Source organism: Sapajus apella, unplaced genomic scaffold (genome assembly GCF_009761245.1).
Source record: "Sapajus apella isolate SASKATOON/1434 unplaced genomic scaffold, GSC_monkey_1.0 scaffold17, whole genome shotgun sequence".
Lineage (NCBI taxonomy): Eukaryota > Metazoa > Chordata > Mammalia > Primates > Cebidae > Sapajus > Sapajus apella.
In genome coordinates, this window is record NW_022436957.1 from 5,542,095 (window position 1) to 5,560,556 (window position 18,462).

Consider the following 18,462-nt stretch of genomic DNA (forward strand, 5'->3'; position numbering starts at 1 on the left):
CGCTCTCTTCTGCTCCATGGTGTGTTAGGAGGCCAGGCTGTGCGGCTGCTCCATGGGGCCCTGGTTTCCTATTCATGCTTCTGCCTCTCTACCTTGCTGCTGTTTGGCATCATCAATAGGCTTAGTCAAGAGCACTTGCTCTAGCAATCACATCTTTACGGCACTTTTTCTATGTTTAGGTATGTTTAGATATCACTGTTTTACAGTTGTCTGCAGTATTGGGTACAGTCACATGATGTTCAAGTTTGTAGAGTAGAAGCCATAGGCTCTACCATGCAGCATAAGTGTGCGGTAGCCTGTACCGTCTAGGTTTGTGTAAGTACGCTCTATGGTATTCACACAGCAGTGATATCACCTAACGATACATTTCTCAGAACTCATCTCCATCATTAAGCAATGCATAACTGTACATACATTTTATTTTGCTAGAAGTGTTGTTAAGAGAGAATCCATGTCAGGCTGAGAGCTCAGTCACAACTGTTTACTTTCTCAAGGACGTGGACCTTACATTTACTTTACAGCCAGCCTCAGAAAACTTCCTAGTGGCAACGAAGAGGCTAGAGAAGCTGCAGAGTGATATGGAGGGGCCTCTTCCATTCCCAGATGCATGTGCATGAATCATTTCTCCTAAAGGCTCACAGGGAAGAAGCACTAACTGGTAATGAAAGCAAGATTTGGGGGCTGCTACACCTTGGCAGTGCAGTGATGGGAAGGTAAGATCACAGTTCTAAAGAATGAGAATTGTAGAGTTTGAGGAATATGGGGTCTGGACCCCCAGCACATTCCCTTCATAGGTCTCCATGGGTTGGGAGAATAGGGTCACCCTCATTTTTGTTGCAGGATTCACTTGCAGTGTGAATTTCAATTGTGCTGGCATCAGAACCTGGAGAGGAAAAGACAAAAGACTGTGACTGTGTCTGCATTCTAGCAGGCTTGTCATCAGCTTCAGAAAATGCTCAGTATTCAGTGCACAGAGTTTTTCACGTACCAACTTTGATCAAAGTCCTAGCATTCATCTCATCTGAAAAAAAAAAGGTGGGAGGGGTGGAAATCTACATCAACTTTCCATCTACATTTTATTAAATCATTACGACAGATGAAACAAGTCCTACAGAATCATCTAGGCTAGTTGATAGGTGACTGTGGTACAGATGCTGCAAATGACACAACTATTGGTTTAGGAAGGTTCTGGAGCCCCGGGACATGTGCTGTCTGATTCAGCAGCAGAGCGCACCCTTGTGACTACTGGTGCAGCTCCTGCTGAGGATGCTGACTCAGGCCACAGGGACCCTATGGTTGTCTGGCTACCTACACTCAATTCCAGGAAGTGCCCAAAGGGAGGGAGACCACCACTTTGTAAAACTACGCCACCTCCCAACTGTCTTTTCACGGACGATGCCATATGTTTTTAGCAAGTAGCTCCTCCCCATCAGCAACTAACTCTACTCATGGAAAACTCATCTCCCAAGGCCCAACTAAATACACTAAATACAAACATAGTACATGCCTGGTAACTCTGTCAAATTGGGCTCATTTGCTCTGATCGTGACCCTAGATAAGATAAAGTGATGCATGATATTTTTGTAAATACCAGAATGTATTTGTCCAAATATGCTCAGCATTCCCTTCATGAGAAATCACTGGAGATACTTTTCTCAGGCCTGGATTTCATGGCAATTTGCGTCCATGTGCAATGTTTTCTTTTAAATCATGAAGAGTCTTGTAACTGGTCACATTTTCTCTTTAGTCCCCATCTAGAAAGCCCAAAGCCAAACTACTAATCCAGTCTAACTATGTGGGGCTAATTCTACCTAGCTTTCTTTTAATTTCATTTTTATTTCCTTTTGTCCTGTTTTATTTATTAATCAATTTTCCCCTTTCTCCTGTCCTCCTTCCAGAATATGACATGGTTTACAAAAAGCAGACACAATACGAGGAGGGGAAAAAATGTAGGCAGCAATCAGCAGTATGAAAGTTAATGTCACTCCTATCGAAAGAGTAATCCTCAATGTCAGTCATCATTCTGATAGTGATAGGAGGCAGCCAAATGTCTAGGCAGATAGGGGCGGGTCTCCAGTTTGGAGTTTCAACCCCACCTTCAACCTAAAAGCAGCCTGAAGGCTGAAAAACCGGACTGCTGGTCCCAGAGGAAACCCACAACCCAAGTGAGAAGTTCTGTTCCTGCCCTTTCCCGATTCTTTCTGAATAATGCCTTTAAACCAATCAAATATTGCCTTTTCCAATACTATGTAAGGCCTGCCCCTCCCTGATTCTGAGCCATTAAAAGCCCTGGACTCAGCCATATTAGGGGGACTTTCCCTCCTTCAGGCAGAGGGACCACACCACATCCCCTCTCTTCATCACTCAGTAAATCTCCCTGCCTTGCTCACTCTTCTGTAGTCAGTGAACCTCATTCTTCTTGGGCACAGGACAAGAACTCGGGAACAGGGGTGCAAGCCAGACTTGGCCCAGGCAAGCCAGGTGGGCAGGCCGTCTCCTGCAACAGGTAGCATGCTGAGTAAGACCTAGCCAGGATATCACCAGCCAGAAGTCCCCAGCTTGCAAAGTGACTGAGAATAAAATCCTGCATCAATTCCAGCAATGCATCTTCCTTCAGAATCTGTGAGACCCTTTGGAAACAATGTCAGAATTATTCTTCCAATCCCCAAATATCCTAGAGTACTTGCTCCAGCTGCAACACAGGTTGTGGGCTATGCATGGGGAATACACAGGTGGAAGACACAATGGAGGGTGGCCTTTCTAACAACAGATGGGGCAAGTGACTGTGCTCCAAAAAGCCTCCAAATCCCTCCACCCATGGGACTTGCTGACAATTGCAGCCTCCTCTGTGTCCCTCTCTGCTCCTTCACACCCTTAAGCACACTGCCTCTCTCTCTCTCACTCCAGGCTTTGTCCTGTCACAGGGCCTTTGCACCTCTCTTTTTCTGCCTGTAAAGCGCTTCTGATTTTCTAGTGGCTCCTACACTTCATTAAGGTCTCAATTCTAATGTTACATCATGCTCAGGGAGACTCTCGGGACACCCTCTCTAAAACCACGCTCCTACCTCCTCCCTGATTTTTCTTCATAGCATTTCCCACTGCCTGGCTGGAATATGATATCATTGTGTTTTTCATTCTGTCTCTGCCACTAGAGCAGAGAGTCTCAGTGGACAGGGAATGTGTCTTAGTCACCATGGTGTACCTAATGCCCCAGACAACACCTGCCATCTAAAGGGTGCCCAATAAACATGGGGAATGGGTCAGTACAATCATGTAAGTGCCCTGACAGCAACGGGATGCAGCCCTAGTCCCTTGGAGCTCTCCTTAAGACGAGTATAAAGAAGGGCAGGAGCCAGCACAGTTCTAAAAGAGAGAAATGCAGAGCTTGAGAGGGCATGTAAGGAACAAAAAAGAACATTAGAGTTATATAGAAAAGAAGAGGTGAGAAATTGTAACATCAGGAGAGATGTGCTTAGAAAGGATTAGGAAATCCTGAGTGACAGACAGAGATGGCAATATCAACAAGAAGGCAAGTGTGGACTGGGTGTGATGGGTCCACCTGTAACCCTAGCACTTTGGGAGGTCGAGTAAGGCGGATCACTTGCATGTGAGACCAGCCTGGGCAACATAGACCCTATCTCTTAAAAAAAAAAAAAAAAATAGGCATGATTGTGTGTGCCTGTGGTCCCGGCTACTTGGGAGGCTGAGGTAGAAGGATCTTTTAAGCCTAAGAGTTTGAAGCTGCAGTGAGCCAGGATCATGCCATCTCTCACCAGCCCGGGCAACAGAGTGAGATCCCACCTCCAGGAAAAGGTAAATGCAATGTTGTGGTGTCCCCCGATACACACACACACACCTGCATGCACATACACAAGTGCTATGGGCTGCGGGAAGACACGGCACTCAGATCATCCTCCCAGGGTTGGATTAAGATGAGTCCGGGAGAATCTTGGTCTGAGTAACTCATCAAGTGTGATGAGCTGCTTGAAGGGCAGGTAAAGGGAGTCGAGGATGGATCTGGCCGTGGATCACCCAGCTAGATCCTGAGGAGCGTCTGGGTGGCCCAGAAGGATGGTGGAGAGGATGCTTTTGTTAGCGTGGTGAACCTGCTTTTCCTGGAGCCCAGACACCAGCTGGGAAAACTTCTAAAGGAGCCTTCCAGTTCCGGAGCAGCATTCTTGCTGGAAGGGGGCTGGTGACACTTCAAAAAGACTTGATTCTAACAGGGTCACAACTGTTTATGAGGACATCTGGATTCATGGGAACTCATTTGTGATTTCTGTAGTTCTTTTCAAATAGACTCTGGGCTGGGGTGTCACAGGGTGAGTTGTGATCAAGGTCTGGACTGAGGAAACTCCCCCGTGACCTCACACTTCTGGGTCCTATGGCTTTGAAGAATTTCTAGTGCTTTCATCCTCTCCCTAGGGCTCCACAGAAGAGAATATTTATGTATGACAACTTTCTTGAAGCAAATTCTGCAGGGAGGGAGCTGCCCCAGCCCAGCCTGCCTGTGCTCAGTTCGATGAGTGCTTCCCAGCAGCCCTGAATTTCCAAGGGTTTTCTCTGCTGGTCTTAAAGGTCTCTGTGAGCAGGGAATGTGCTGGCTGAGCAAGTTTCTGAGAAGATAATTCAACCAGGCTGTTGGAAGATGTTGACTAGTTCCCAATTGTTGCAAAATCTGTGAAGATCTAACATCCCTGCAGAAAATGCATGTCCCAGTGACCTAATGGTACCCAAGGGCCAGTCCCCTTCCTCGTGGCCCCCTTTAATGAGCCTTGCAAGTCCAGGCAGGTTCTTGGGATTCCCTTCGCCCCACACAGATCTGAGATTTGGACATACAGCCATGTACCACATAATGCTCTTTTTGGTCAACATTCCACATATATGACAGTGGTCCCATAAGATTATAATACCGCATTTTTACTGTACCTTTTCAATATTCAACTACGTTTAGATATACAAGTACTACTGTGCTACAACTGCCTACAGTATTCAGTGCAGTAACATGCTTTACAGGTTTGTAGCCTAGGAGCAAGAGGCTCTACCATCCAGCCCAGGTGTGTAGTCAGGTATACCCTCTAGGTTTAAGTGAATTCTGTGGTGTTCACACAGCAATGAAATTGCCTAATATGCGTTTCTCAGAATGTATCCTCATTGTTAAGTGATGCATGACTGTATATTGGATGTTCCTTGTGCCCTCAGCTGCCTTTTTCAGGTCCCCTAAAAATTGTGAAGTCCTAGAACTGAAACCCCAACCAGCCAGAGGGCACTGAGCATGAACCATAGAAAACATGACACCTGGCCCAACTCCACTTCAAGGTGTTAAATTTGATCTGGACAGCCCAACAAAGTCCAAGGCCCTGGGGTATGTTCTCTTCCACACCCTCATAGCAACTACAGTTGATGGAGGCACCAGGTGTTACCTTTAGGGAGAGGCAAAGTAATAGCAGACCACTGAGGAGAAAGCTGATCTCCCAGAGCCCAAGCTGACACTTCACCTGAGCTGGGTGGGTTTTGCAAAGGAGTAGAATAATGTCCAATTCTTAGGCAGTGTCTCAGGGTGCTACTTGGAGAATAGGCTGCTGAAAAAATTCTGTGTATACCTGGTGCTAGGTAAGGGGCCTTGCCATTGGGAGGTGGCTGGTCTAACAGCTTATAAGAAATTTTGCAAATGACGGAAGGGAAGAGAAGTCCATGCTAACATGATGGCTTTTCAGAAGCAGTGAAAAGCAGCAGCCTTGAAAGGCAGCCTCTGAGTGCTCCAAAGTCTCCTGTTTGAAGCATGACGACTCCTGTTCCAGAAAAGGTACTCTTGCCTTTCCTACTTTCCTCCATATGCCCACATTTATCTCTACAGCTTGCTGTGGAAACAAGCCCCAGCTGGCCCAAAGCACCCCTCTCTCTCCCACACACTTGTTGCTATTCATATCTGAATAAATCAACAGGGCTCTGCTGAAACTAGAGAGGGTAACAGGCACAGGACAGGGAAGGGCTGGGACTTTGGGTGTTTGCTTTCTTGAACGAATTGCTCTGAGAGAATATTTATTTATATTTGAAAAGCTTTTTTATGGCCGGGTGTGGTGGCTCACACCTGTAATCCCAGCAGTTTGGGAGACCGAGGCGAGCAGTTCACGAGGTCAAGAGATTGAGACCATCCTGGCCAACATGGCAAAACCACGTCTCTACAAAAAATACAAAAAATTAGCTGGGCATGGTGGCACACACTTGTAGTCCCAGCTACTAGGGAGGCTGAAGCAGGCGAATCGCTTGAACCCGGAGGCAGAGGTTGCAGTGAGCCAAGATCATGCCACCGAACTCCAGCCTGGTGACGGAACGAGACATCATCTTTAAAAAAAAAAAAAAGCCTTTTTGTTTTTTAAATTCCATATCCCAACAGGCTTCTACTGCAGTAGATTATTAAAATCCAGGTATACATACAGAAAAGGCTAAACATCCAAAGGACAATAGGGAGACAGAAATTGTAAGAAAAGGGATTGTGAGAGAAAAGATTATGAGGGAGGATGACTGTGGGAAATAATGAGAATTCTGGGGGAAATGAGGAACTACAGGAGACAAAGTGAATTTGGGAAGAGACGGGGAGCTATGGGGAAGAATGGAGAACTGTAGAAGAGAATGGGGAATTGTGGGCAATCTGAGGAATTTGACAACCATAAGGAATTGGGAGACACAAGGAATTGTGTGAGACTTAATGTATTGTGGGAGATGCAAGGAATTATGGGAAGTCATAAAGAGGAAATAGTGGGAGAATTGGAATTCTGGGAGAATAATTTCCTTTGTGAGATGCAACAGAAATTTGGGGAAAGAGAATTTGTCGTAGAGATAAAATGCGATAAACAAAGGAGAATCTTGGGCTTGGCATGGTACCTTGCGCCTGTAATCCCAACATTTTGGGAGGCCAAGATGGGCAGATCACTTGAGCTTAGGAGTTTGAGACTAGCCTAACCAACATGGTGAAACCCCATCTCTACTAAAAATATAAAAAAGTAATAAGAATGATGGAGAAATATGGAAGATAATGGGAAAGTGTGGAAGGGAACAGAATTTGGAGGGAGAAGCAAGAATTCTGGGAAAAGACAGAATCATGGGAAAAAACAAAATCATGTGTTTTTAGGAACAGGAGACTTAGGAGAGAAAAAGGATTATGGGAAAGGCAGGGTATTGTGGGATATAATAGAAAAATGTAGAAAAAATAAGAATTTTAGTGAGAGTGAGGCACTGTGGGACAGAAAGGGAATTTGGGGAGAGCCAGGGAACTGTGAGGAATAAAAAATCATTAGAGAAAATTGAATTGTAAGAGAGAACAGAGATTTATGAGAGAGAGCAGATAACAGAGAATTGTGGGAGAGAATAGGGAACTGTGGGCAATACAAGGAATTGTGGGAGACCAAAGGAATTGTGGAAGGCAAAATACTGTAGAAAAGAGAACTGTGCCAGGCACAAAGGATTAATGGGAAAGAATAGAGAGTTATGGGAAAGTGATGAAACTGTGAGAAAGGTAAGGAATTGTGGAGGAGAATGTTGAATTTGGGGAGATAAATTGTGACAGAAAATGAAAAATTATGAAAGAACTGCATGTGAGACAACGTAGTAGAGAGTAGAATTAGAGGAAAAAAGATTTATGAAAGATAAGAATAAAAAATTGTAGGAGAAAGAGAGAATTTGTGGGAAAGACAAAGATTGTTGGATGAATGTGGACTTACATGAGAAACAGGGAACCGTGGGAGAGACCAGACAACCATGAGGAAGACAGGGATTGTGAGATGAACAGAGAATTATGGGAGGAAACAGAGAACTATAGGAATGACCAAGATTGTGGGAGAAATAAGGAATCCTGGGAAAGCATCATCAGGAGATGCAAGGCAGCATGGAAATTTGTGAAGCCGTTTTGTGGGAGAAAAAAAAAATTGTGGGAAAGATGGGGATTGTGGGAGAAACAGGAAATTGTTGGAAATCCTGGGAATTGGAGGAAGGACAGGAACTGTGGAGAACAGAGAGTTGTGGGAGAAACAAAGAATTATCGGAAAACAAGGCATTGTGGGAAAGACAGACTTTTAGGAGACATACAGGACTATGGGTGGGATAGAGAATTGTGGAAAAAGCAGGAAATGATGGGAGAGAATACTAAATCTTGGGAGAAAAGGAATTATGGTGCAGAATAAGTTGTAGGAGAAACAGGATTACAGGGCAGAAAGAATGTGGTACATATTCTTTCGAATACAATTATAAAAGAAAGAGTCCTGAAATAGAAGAATGGAGAATTGGCCAGTAAAGGTGGCTTACACCTATAAGCCCAGAACTTTGGGAGGCCAAAGCATGCAGATCACTTGAGGTCAGGAGTTTGAAACTAAACTGGCCAACATGGTGAAATTCTCTCTACTAAAAGTACAAAATTAGCCGGGTGTGGTGGTGTGCATCTGTAGTCCCAGCTACCCTGGAGGCTGAGGCACAAGAATCATTTGAGCCCAAGAGGCGGAGGTTGCACTGAGCCGAGATCATGCCGCTGCACTCCAGCCTGGGTGACAGAGTGAATGAGGCTCCATCTCAAAAAAAAAAAAAAAAAAGGCAAATTGTGAGAGAAAGAGGAGACATGTGGGAAAGAAGAAATTGTTAGAGAAATACGATACAGTGGGAGAAACAAGAAATTGCTGGAGAAAGACAAGGATTGTGGAAGACAAAAGGAATTACGGGAGACTCAGATACTATGGGAGATGCAAGGCATTATGGAAAATTGTGAAGCTTTATTGTGGGAGAAAAAAGAAATTGTGGGAAAGATGGGGATGTGGGAGAAACAGGAAATTGCTGGAGAAAGACAAGGAATGTGGGAGACAAAAGAGTGTGGAAGACACAAGATATTTCGGGAGATGCAAGGCATTATGGAAATTTGTGAAGCCGTATTGTGGGAGAAAAAAATAAATTGTGGGAAAGATGGGGACTGTGGGAGAAACAGGAAATTGCTAGAACAAGATAAGGATTGTGGGAGACAGAAGGAATTGTGGGAGACACAAGATATTTCAGGAGATGCAAGGCATTATGGAAAATTGTGAAGTTGTATTGTGGGAGAAAAAAGGAATTGTGGGAAAGATGGGGTTGTGAGGGACTCAAGGTACTGTGAGAGAAACACAGAATTGTGGGAAAGACAGGGCTTGTGGGAGATTCCAGGTATTATGGGAGATTCATGGCATTATGAAAAATTATAAAAAGGGATTGTGGGAGAAACGAGGAATTGTAGGAAAGATTAGGATTGTGGGGGACTCAAGGTATTGCGGGAAAGAGAATTGTGGAAAAAACAAAGGACTGAATTACGGGAAAGAGGAGGAATTGAGGGACAGGCAGCGAATTGTGGTAGAGAATGGAGACTTGTGGGAGAGAACAAATTAGAGTGGAGAATGGAGAACTGTAGGTGAGACAGATTGTGGTAGAAAATAGATTATAGAAGAAAACAGATTTTCAAGAAAAAATAGAATGGAGAATTGTGGGAGAAAATGATTGTGAGGGGAATGTTATTGTGAGAGAAATAGGGAGTTATGAGAGAAAACAGAATTGTGGGAGAGACAGGTGGTTGTAGGGAGAGAATGATGACTTTTGGGAGAGGCATGGAATTCTGGGAGAAATACAGAATTTGGGAAAATACAGGATATTGTGGGAGATACACAGAATTGTGGGAGAGACAGGGAATTATGGGAGAAACAGAATTGTGGGAGTATAGGGAGAATTGTGGGTCAAACCAAGAATGGTGGGATGGGTGTGATATGTAATTGGGTTCTCTTTAGGATTCTCCCAGATCCAGACACCTCGACTTGATGAGCGGAGAGTGTTCAGCAAGAAAGCACAATGGTGGCAGGTGTGGAACTGAGCTCCGTCCAGCAGCTCGCTGCCTTCCTATGCAGAGACACAGACCCTTCAATGGAAACTTCTTCCACAACCACAAAACATGATGCATTACATGTTTTCTCCCACACCCGTGTACTGGGCTGGTCCTACAAGCAAATCGCAGCATCTTTCCACTTAAAAAAACCTTAACTGTCCTTTCATTGGTTATCGGATAAAGCCCAAATGCCTTAGCAGAATCTTTATAAACCCTTCACCACTTCTCTAGCTTCCCCCAACACCTCCATACCACGCTGAGCCACAGCCATCCCCAAACAAGACGCAGACTTCCTGTGCTAACTCTCCACACGGCTTCTTCCTCATCTGGATTTTCTGTCTGCTCTTTTCCCATGCTGTTCGATCATGTAAGACTCAGCCAGCACAGTGCCTCCTCCAGGAGCTCTCATCAGTGTTCCAAAACCAACATAGTCCTACATTGCCTGTGTTCCTTTAACCCTTCACAGGTTTTTAAAAATAAAAAATAGTATTGTCCTTACTTAATTGTGAGTTTCACAAATTATACTTCTCAGGAACACTCACCCATCCTGGCTAAAATGGTGTTGAATATTTGTTTAAGACAAAATTCAGTTAACTTGTGTGAAGTACCTAGCCAGTGCCAGATACTATATCAGATACTTAATAAGGCTCAATGCCAGCCAATTGGTCTTGTAGTGAAACCCAAAGTCGTAGGATCTTAAGGGTATGATGAACAAGTTGTGCTTTCTCTCCTTAGTCTACAGAGGGAGAAGCCCATGGCTAAGTTTTCTCTGTATCTGCTTAGGTAGTAATGATCAGGTGCAGTCAATAGGAAAGAAGCTCTGGTAAGGGGTTTTCTGTGACTTTATGCACACAAGTGGTATCAGATGCACACTTAATTTACCCAAATTCACCTCTATTTAGTGAGGAGCTGGGGAAGTATGACGGGGGGTTATAGGTGAGGATTTACATAGTCCCAGGGATCCTTCTGCCCACAAGCAGGTAAAGCTCTGACACCTGTGTTTCCCCCACCACCGACAGAGGGAAGCACATTCTAGAGTGACAGGCAAGTGGCCCCAGAGACATACTGACCAGGGAAGATATATAAGGTGTCCTAAAATTGTCCCCAGATAATACAATGGTGATGAGAGCCAAAAGTCAGATGTGGAAATATTTGAAAATGTGAAGTGTCCTAGGCAGCAAATTAATTGATTTAATTTCTGAATAAAAGCCTCTTAACTCTTTTTAGACTAATGTACACAAATTCCCGCATAGGGTTACCATACAAAATGGTGATGACTGCATGTTATGAACAATTTTAAGATATTTGAGGCTGGGCGCGGTGGCTCACACCTGTAATCCCAGCACTTTGGGAGGCCGAGGCGGGTAGATCATGAGGTCAAGAGATCGAGACCATCCTGGCCAACATGGTGAAACCCCAACTCTACTAAAAATACAAAAACTAGCTGGGCAAGGTGGCACGCACCTGTAGTACCAGCTATTCAGGAGGCTGAGGCAGGAGAATCACTTGAACCCAGGAGGTGGAGGTTGCAGTGAGCCGAGATCGCACCACTGCACTCCAGCCTGGTGACAGAGCGAGACTCCATATCAAAAAAAAAACAAAAAAAAAAAAAAAACAAAGATATTCAAAGAGTGACTAGATGGAAACTTACAACTCTAACCACCACCTCAGTAGCACCACTACTTTATTTCTTTTTTTTTTTTTTTTAAGAGATGGGGCTTCACTATGTTGCCCAGTCTGGACTCCAACTCCTGGCCTCAAGTGATCCTCCTTCCTCAACCTCCTGAGTAGCTGGGAATACAGGTTTATACCACCAGGCCAGGCCACTTTACACTTTTGCAGATGTTTGTTGTTAATTTTGAAAATGTACTCTGTGCTTCAAGCTCTGTCCTCAAAAAGCCTGACCTGACAGGTGTTACCTAATATGTCCTCAGAGTCCTAAATTGGAAGCTGCCACTTTTACAGGAATTCTTCCCACAATGAAAAGTACTGATTGTATTTCTCGTTTTTCTCAAAAGGCTTTCCTTTTCCTCCAATGTTTTCTCAAATTGCTGTTTCCATTAATTGATCTATTATTAGAATAGAATGATTTTTATGGTCTGTGCAATCCTTGAGGGCCAGGTTTACACATTCCAGTATTTACACCCCACTCAGCTCCTAGTACACAGCCTTTTAGAGTTTTGGGCAGTCATAAGGAGTTATTAACAGAATAAGAATAGGCCAGGCACAGTGGCTCAGGCCTATAATCCCAGCACTTTGGGAGGTCAAGGTGGGAGGATCATTTGAGCCCAGAAGTTTAAGATCAACCTTGGCAACATATGGAGACCCCAGCTCTACAAAATAAAATGTAAAAAGACACAAAACCAAACAAAATTAGCAGGGCGTGGTGGCACTCGCCTGTGGTCCTAGCTACTCAGGAGGCTGAGGTGGAAGGATCACTTGAGCCCAGGAGGTCAAGGCTGCAGTGAGCCGTGTTTGTTCCACTGCACTCTAGCCTGGACCACAGAGTGAGACCCAGTCTCAAAAAAGTAAATAAATAAATAGATATATCCATACAGTGAAATATTATCAATCCATAAAATGAATGAAATTCTGACACTTGCTACAACATAGGTGAATCTAGAAAACACATCCAAAGTCAAAGAAACCAGATCCAACAGGACAAAGATTACACAATGCCCTTTCTATGTAAGATCCAGCACAGCAAAGCCACAGACACAGAAAAGATTCTTGTTGCCAGGGGCTGGGGAGAAGAGATGGGAAATGACTCATGGCGGGCACAGGCTCTCTTTCTGCAGTGATGAACATGTTGTGACTTAGACAGCGGTAATGTGTGCACAATCACTGAAATGTGCCATTTTAAGGGGTTAATTTTATGGCATATGAATTATATCTCAATTGTTTAAAAAAGCTAAGGGGCCGGGTGCGGTGGCTCAAGCCTATTATCCCAGCACTTTGGGAGGCTGAGGCGGGAGGACCACTTGAGACCCCAGAGAGAGCACATTTGCAGGAATTTGCATACATTAATCTAAAAAGAATTAAGCCTGGGCAGCATAATGGGACCCCATTTCGCCAAAAAACTAATTTTCTCCAAAAACCATAAAATAAAATAAAGTTAGCCAGGCATGGCGGTATGCACCTGTAGTCCCAGCTACTCAGAAGTCTCAGGTGGGAGGATCACTTGAGCCAGGAGGTGGAGGCTGTAGTGAGCTGTGTTCCTTCTGCTATACTCTATCCTGGGTGATAGAAGGAGACCCTGTCTGAAAAAAACAAAACAAAATAAAAACAAAAACAGGGAGCCCTCACAGAGATCAGCCTTCTGGGATGGCTGCCCTGCTTATTTTTCTATTGGATCTTTATTTGCTTTTTCTAAAACCTCTATATGAAAACATCCAACCTTTGAGCAGCAAATCTAGGCAACAGCTTGCTGGAAGGAGGGGAAGTAAGGAAATGCTGATGGATTTTGTTTGTTGGTGGTGATTGGGGTGGGGTGCAGGGGACTTTTATTGTTATTTCTAGTGTTTTATTTGACTGTCAAATATCTTCTCTGCTGTTTAAAACACCAGGATGGGAATACAAAGCCAAATAATTCAAGATAATTTTTTTTTGCTTCATTCCCCAGACGGTATCAGTAACTCTACAGACTAACAGAAGCTCCAGCAGGTGGGTCCCTCATCCTTCGTGAATTACCAGATGGAAAGTCCGTAAATATATACTCTCTGTGTGTCTTTTAGCTTCAGCCAGAACTATGTCTCTTTCTCTTCATGGCTCCCGACAGTACTGAATCATGGAATCAGTCCATCAATTCATCACCATGTCTTTTAGCCTTCAAAGTAAACCAAGCTTGTCGCCTGAAAGTGAACCTTCCTTCAAAATATTTCTGTATTTTGTTTTTTGAGATAGAGTTTCACTCTTGTTGCCCAGGCTGGAGTACAGTGGTGAGATCTCAGCTCACTGCAACCTCCTCCTCCCGGGTTCAAGTGATTCACCTGCCTCACTCTCCCAAGTAGCTGCGATTACAGGCGTGCACCACCATGCCAGCTAATTGTGTATTTTTTGTAGAGATGGGGTTTCACCATGTTGGTCAGGCTGGTCTGGAATTCCTGACCTCAGATGATCGACCCGCCTCGGCCTCCCAAAGTGCTGGCATTAGGATTACAGGCATGAGCCACCATGCCTAGCTAATTTTATATTTTTAGTAGAGATGGAGTTTCACCATGTTGGTCAGGCTGGTCTCGAACTCCTGACCTCAGGTGATCCACCCGCCTTGACCTCCCTTCAATGTATTTGAATAGTAGGAAGGGAAAAGAAAATGGAACTCATTAAGCCATTTCCAAACATCTTTTTGCATATTATTTTTCTTACTGCAAATTTCAACATTATTTTGGTACCTCCCACATGGGGTTATATGGTGTTTGTCTTTGGTTTTGTGTGTGTGTGCATTTAGCTGAGACAACATCTGGAAAAAAATTGCATTTTTAGATCCAAGCCTAACGATTCTGAGATACTGGTTGTGAACTGGGGGCTACTGTGGCCCCCCAGGAGACATTTGTCAATGTCTGGAAGGAGTTTTGGTTGTCACAGTTGGTGGGGGGTGCAACTGGCAGCTGGTGAGTCCACATGAGGGGTGCTGCTAAATACCCACCACACACAGGACAGACCCCAGGACAAAGAATCCTCCAAGGCTTTTTAAGGGGAACCCTGGGGCCCGAAGTCTACCTGCTGTGGCAGACAGGGCATTATTACCTTCAGACAGCATGCTCAGGGCTTCGTCAGAAGTCTGCCCACCTACATGAGACACCTTCCTGGAAGCAGGGTTTTCATGGGGCATGCGGGAGTCCGCTGGGGATGGGTAAGCCCCCTCAGCAGCCGAGGTGGTCAGTGATTCCCACTGGATCTCCTTCCTGGGAGACTGAAAACCCAGGCTGCATCCTGTCCAGCCATAGAAGGCCAAAGACAAGAGAAATCCCTGGACTGGATTCAGGATTCCCTAGAGAGAGGACAGAAAGACACACGGCAGTCAGTGCAGCATAGCAGGAGTCAGAGCCCTGGGCTGTCACAGAGCGGCACTCCCCTCAGCATGCCCACAGGGCTGGCCTGGCTTGGAAGTGACCATGGGTTGGCGGGTGGCTGGTTGGTGGGTTGATTTGGGGCAAGACGAAGATTGGACACAGTAGGTGCTGTACACTCAAGAGTGCCTGAAAACAGTGGGGGCGGGGAGAGGAGAGGCAGGAGGAGCTTGAGTAGAGAAGGGAAGAGAGGGGACAGAGGATGAGAGAGGAGGGAGGGCAGGAGAAGGAGAAAAAGAGAGGGGAGGGTGGGGGAGGAGAAGAGGCCAGGAGTGGGAGAGGAGGAGAGGGAGCACCGTGGTACAAGGACTGAACAGCCAGCTCCTCCCGAAGCCTGGGGGCTCCTGTTCTCCACAGTTTGCCACCCTGTGCTGCCAAGGGAGCACTTGATATAATAAAGGTTCCCGAGGCTCAGGCAGAGTCTGGGAAACATCCCTCCACTCATGTGTGCTGAGGACATATAAAGTTCACCAGAGGAACCCAGCCAAGCTCCAAACCACATGCAGGGACGGATGGGCCAGTGTTGGTTCCGTTTGAAAGTCTTTGTAAATGAGACTTTCCCCATTTCAAAAGCGATATAAATATGGCTTCTGTGTAGAACAGTGAGTATGCAACTCCCTGCCAACAACACGCGTGCATTTTTTCTTATAAAGGTGAGAGAAGAGAGTGCTGGCGCAGTCTGTCATTGGTGCCTCTACCCCACCACCACTTCCTGTATGTCCACCAATACCTTTCCATACACGTATGTTTTTCTGTTTTATTTCTTTTTTTCATTGTTTCCCCCTTGAAAAAAAAAAGATAATCATGTTTTTCTGTAGTTGTAATTGGTATAACTGTATATATTACATTTTCCAGTTAATACCAGAGATTTCATAATCATCATTTTTAACATCTGAGTAATATTCCATCAAGATGCAAGACCATGATTTACTTAACCATCTCTTTCTTTTTTTCTTTTTTTTTTTTTTTTTGAAATTTGGGTTACCCATAATGCTTTACAATTATGAAGGATAATGCTACCAGGAATATCCAGGAATTTCAGCCCAAGAGTCTGAAACGGTCCTTCAAGATCCATGCTCTGATATTGTGAGACTGCCAGGAGCTTTGATACACTGTGCCAAACTGATTGACCAGAGGTGAAGCATTTAATAAGGATCCCAACAACAAACAAAACAGCCAGCCAGCACACTAAGGCCAGGAGCCTATTTAACTCCTCCTGTATTTAAATACAATATATTGTACTTCTGACTGCTTCTTTTTCTTCTGATTTTTTTCAAACAGAAAATGTTAAATCTAGATAATTAAAAGAAGAGAGATGGGGTTTCCCAACATTGCCCAGGGTGGTGGCATACACCTGTAGTCCCAGTTACTCAGGAGGCTGAGACAGAGAATTGCTTTAGCCCGGGAGTTTGAGGCTGCAGTGAACTATGATTGTGCCACTGCTTTCCAGCCTGGGTGACAGAGTGAGACCTCGTCTCTAAAACAAATAAATTAATTAACTAATTAACTAATTACAATAAAATAAAGATTGACCTACCATAATAAACCATGTGGTCTTGGCTGCAGTTCTGACAGGTTTCAAAGAACCTCCATTGATATCTGTTTGCATCTCAAGATAGAATAAAAGGCTTTCATTGATGATATTCGACAACCAACTGTTGGAAAGAAAATGGCAGCAGGTAAACAGAAGATGCAATGAAACTCATTTTTAAATGCTGGGGTGGGTCAAAGAAGAATTTCTACCAAGACCTAAAAATACTAGCTCTTAGTACAGACATGACCATTTCTGCAGTAAGAAACTAGGAGGGCGGGGTGTGGTGGCTCTTGCCTGTAATCCCAGCACTTCGGGAGACTGAGGCAGGAGGATTGCTTGAGCCCAAGAGTTTGAGACCAGCCTGGGCAACATAGTGAAACTCGTCTCTACTAAAAATAAAAAAATGTAACCAGGTGTGGTGGTGTGCACCTGTAGTCCCAGCTACTTGGGAGGCTGGGGTGGGAGGATCGCTTGAGCCCAGGAGATTGAGGCTGCAGTGAGCTATTAATGTACCACTGCACTCCAGCCTGAAGGACAAAGTGAGACCCTGTCTCAAAAAGAAGAAAAAAGAAAAGAAAAGAAATGAAACTAAGAGGAACCAGCACACTAAGAATTTAATTTAAAAAATAGAATTTGTTTTCTCAGTCTAAAGCGCAGATCAGCAAATCCTTCCAGGAGCAACACTCAATGCCACATCTGGGTGTAAGATTCTAGCACTGCATCAAATAACCCAGAATTCATTCTTTGTTTGAAGAACAACTTACAGTTTTGGTGGAGATCAAACCAATTTTTTCTTGACATTTTATGTTAGAATTTTTCAATGTTACTTTAGGTGGCTCAGTGAAATATGAAATGTTGAGCTGAGTGTATTTTTAGTAGGAGATGATTTATATATCTCCAAAAAAGGTGTCCTAACAAAGCTCATATCGGGTGATTTATGATTACTATTATTTTTTAGACTCAAGGTTTTGCTCTGTCACACAGACTGGAGAGCAGCGGCATGATCATAGCTCACTGTAGCCTTGAACTCCTAGGCTCGAGTGATCCTCCTGCCTCAGCCTCCTGAGTAGCTGGGACTGCAGGCATGTGCCACCGTACCTGGCTAATTTCTGTTGGTGTTGTTAAGTGGGGTCTCACTAAATTGCCCAGGATAGTTTGAACTCCTGGCCTCAAGGAATACACCTGCCTCCAGCTACAAAGCGCTGAGATTGCAGGCGTGAGCTGCCACAACCAGCACAGGTTAATTTTTAACATCACAACTACTTGCCCTGTCCTGCAAGGTGGATTCACCACAGTGCAGCATGTTCTGATTTCAATCTTTTTTTTTTTTTTTTTTGCTTTGCATTGGTTACAGGCCAATTTTCAAAGCATCCACCTGAAAGGTTTGGACAGGATACCAGTGGTGGGGAAAAATAAGGAAAGACAAACTGCTCAGCCTGTTCTCCAACCTTCTTGACCAAAGATGTGCCCTTGCCCCTCAGTCAGATACAGGCATTCTGGTGTCAAGAGTGACGCAAATGGGTGAATCTATAAAGCATGACTGGCTGAGTGTGGTGGCTCACACCTGTAATCCCAGCACTTTGAGAGGTTGAGGCAGGAGAATCCATTGAGCCCAGGAGTTCATGACCAGCTTGGGCAACAAAGCGAGACCCCACCTCTACAAAAAAAATAAAAACAATCAGGGCTGGGTGCATTGGCTCACACGTGTAATCCCAGCACTTTGGGAGGCCAAGGCAGGTGGATCACTTGAGGTCAGGAGTTTGAGATCAGCCTGGCCAAAATGAGGAAACCTCAACTCTACTAAGCATACAAAAATTAGCTGGGCATGGTGGCACACACCTGTAATCCCAGCTACTCGGGAGGCTGAGGCAGGAGAATCACTTGCACCCAAGAGGCGGAGGTTGCAATGAGCCAAGATCACGCCATTGCACTCCAGCCTGGGCAACAGAGTGAGAATACTTGGGAGGCTGAGG

General features: G+C 44.7%; 1 protein-coding gene and 1 long non-coding RNA gene across 2 annotated transcripts in view; one reads left to right on the forward strand and one right to left on the reverse strand.

The window, feature by feature from the left end:
• Positions 1-460: 460 nt before the first annotated feature.
• Positions 461-18,462, reverse strand: part of GPR143 (G protein-coupled receptor 143) — a 42,221-nt gene continuing 24,219 nt past the window's right edge. The window contains exons 7-9 of the mRNA XM_032285876.1: positions 16,493-16,610; positions 14,633-14,876; positions 461-883 (exon numbers count right to left, since the gene is read on the reverse strand). Of these exons, the coding sequence (XP_032141767.1) occupies positions 789-883; positions 14,633-14,876; positions 16,493-16,610 (457 nt within the window). The 3' untranslated portion in view covers positions 461-788. The remainder of the gene's footprint in view (positions 884-14,632; positions 14,877-16,492; positions 16,611-18,462) is intronic.
• LOC116556636 lies at positions 4,630-13,786 on the forward strand. The gene is made up of 3 exons (XR_004271104.1): positions 4,630-5,365; positions 5,718-5,806; positions 13,509-13,786. It is a non-coding gene; the product is annotated as an uncharacterized LOC116556636 (long non-coding RNA).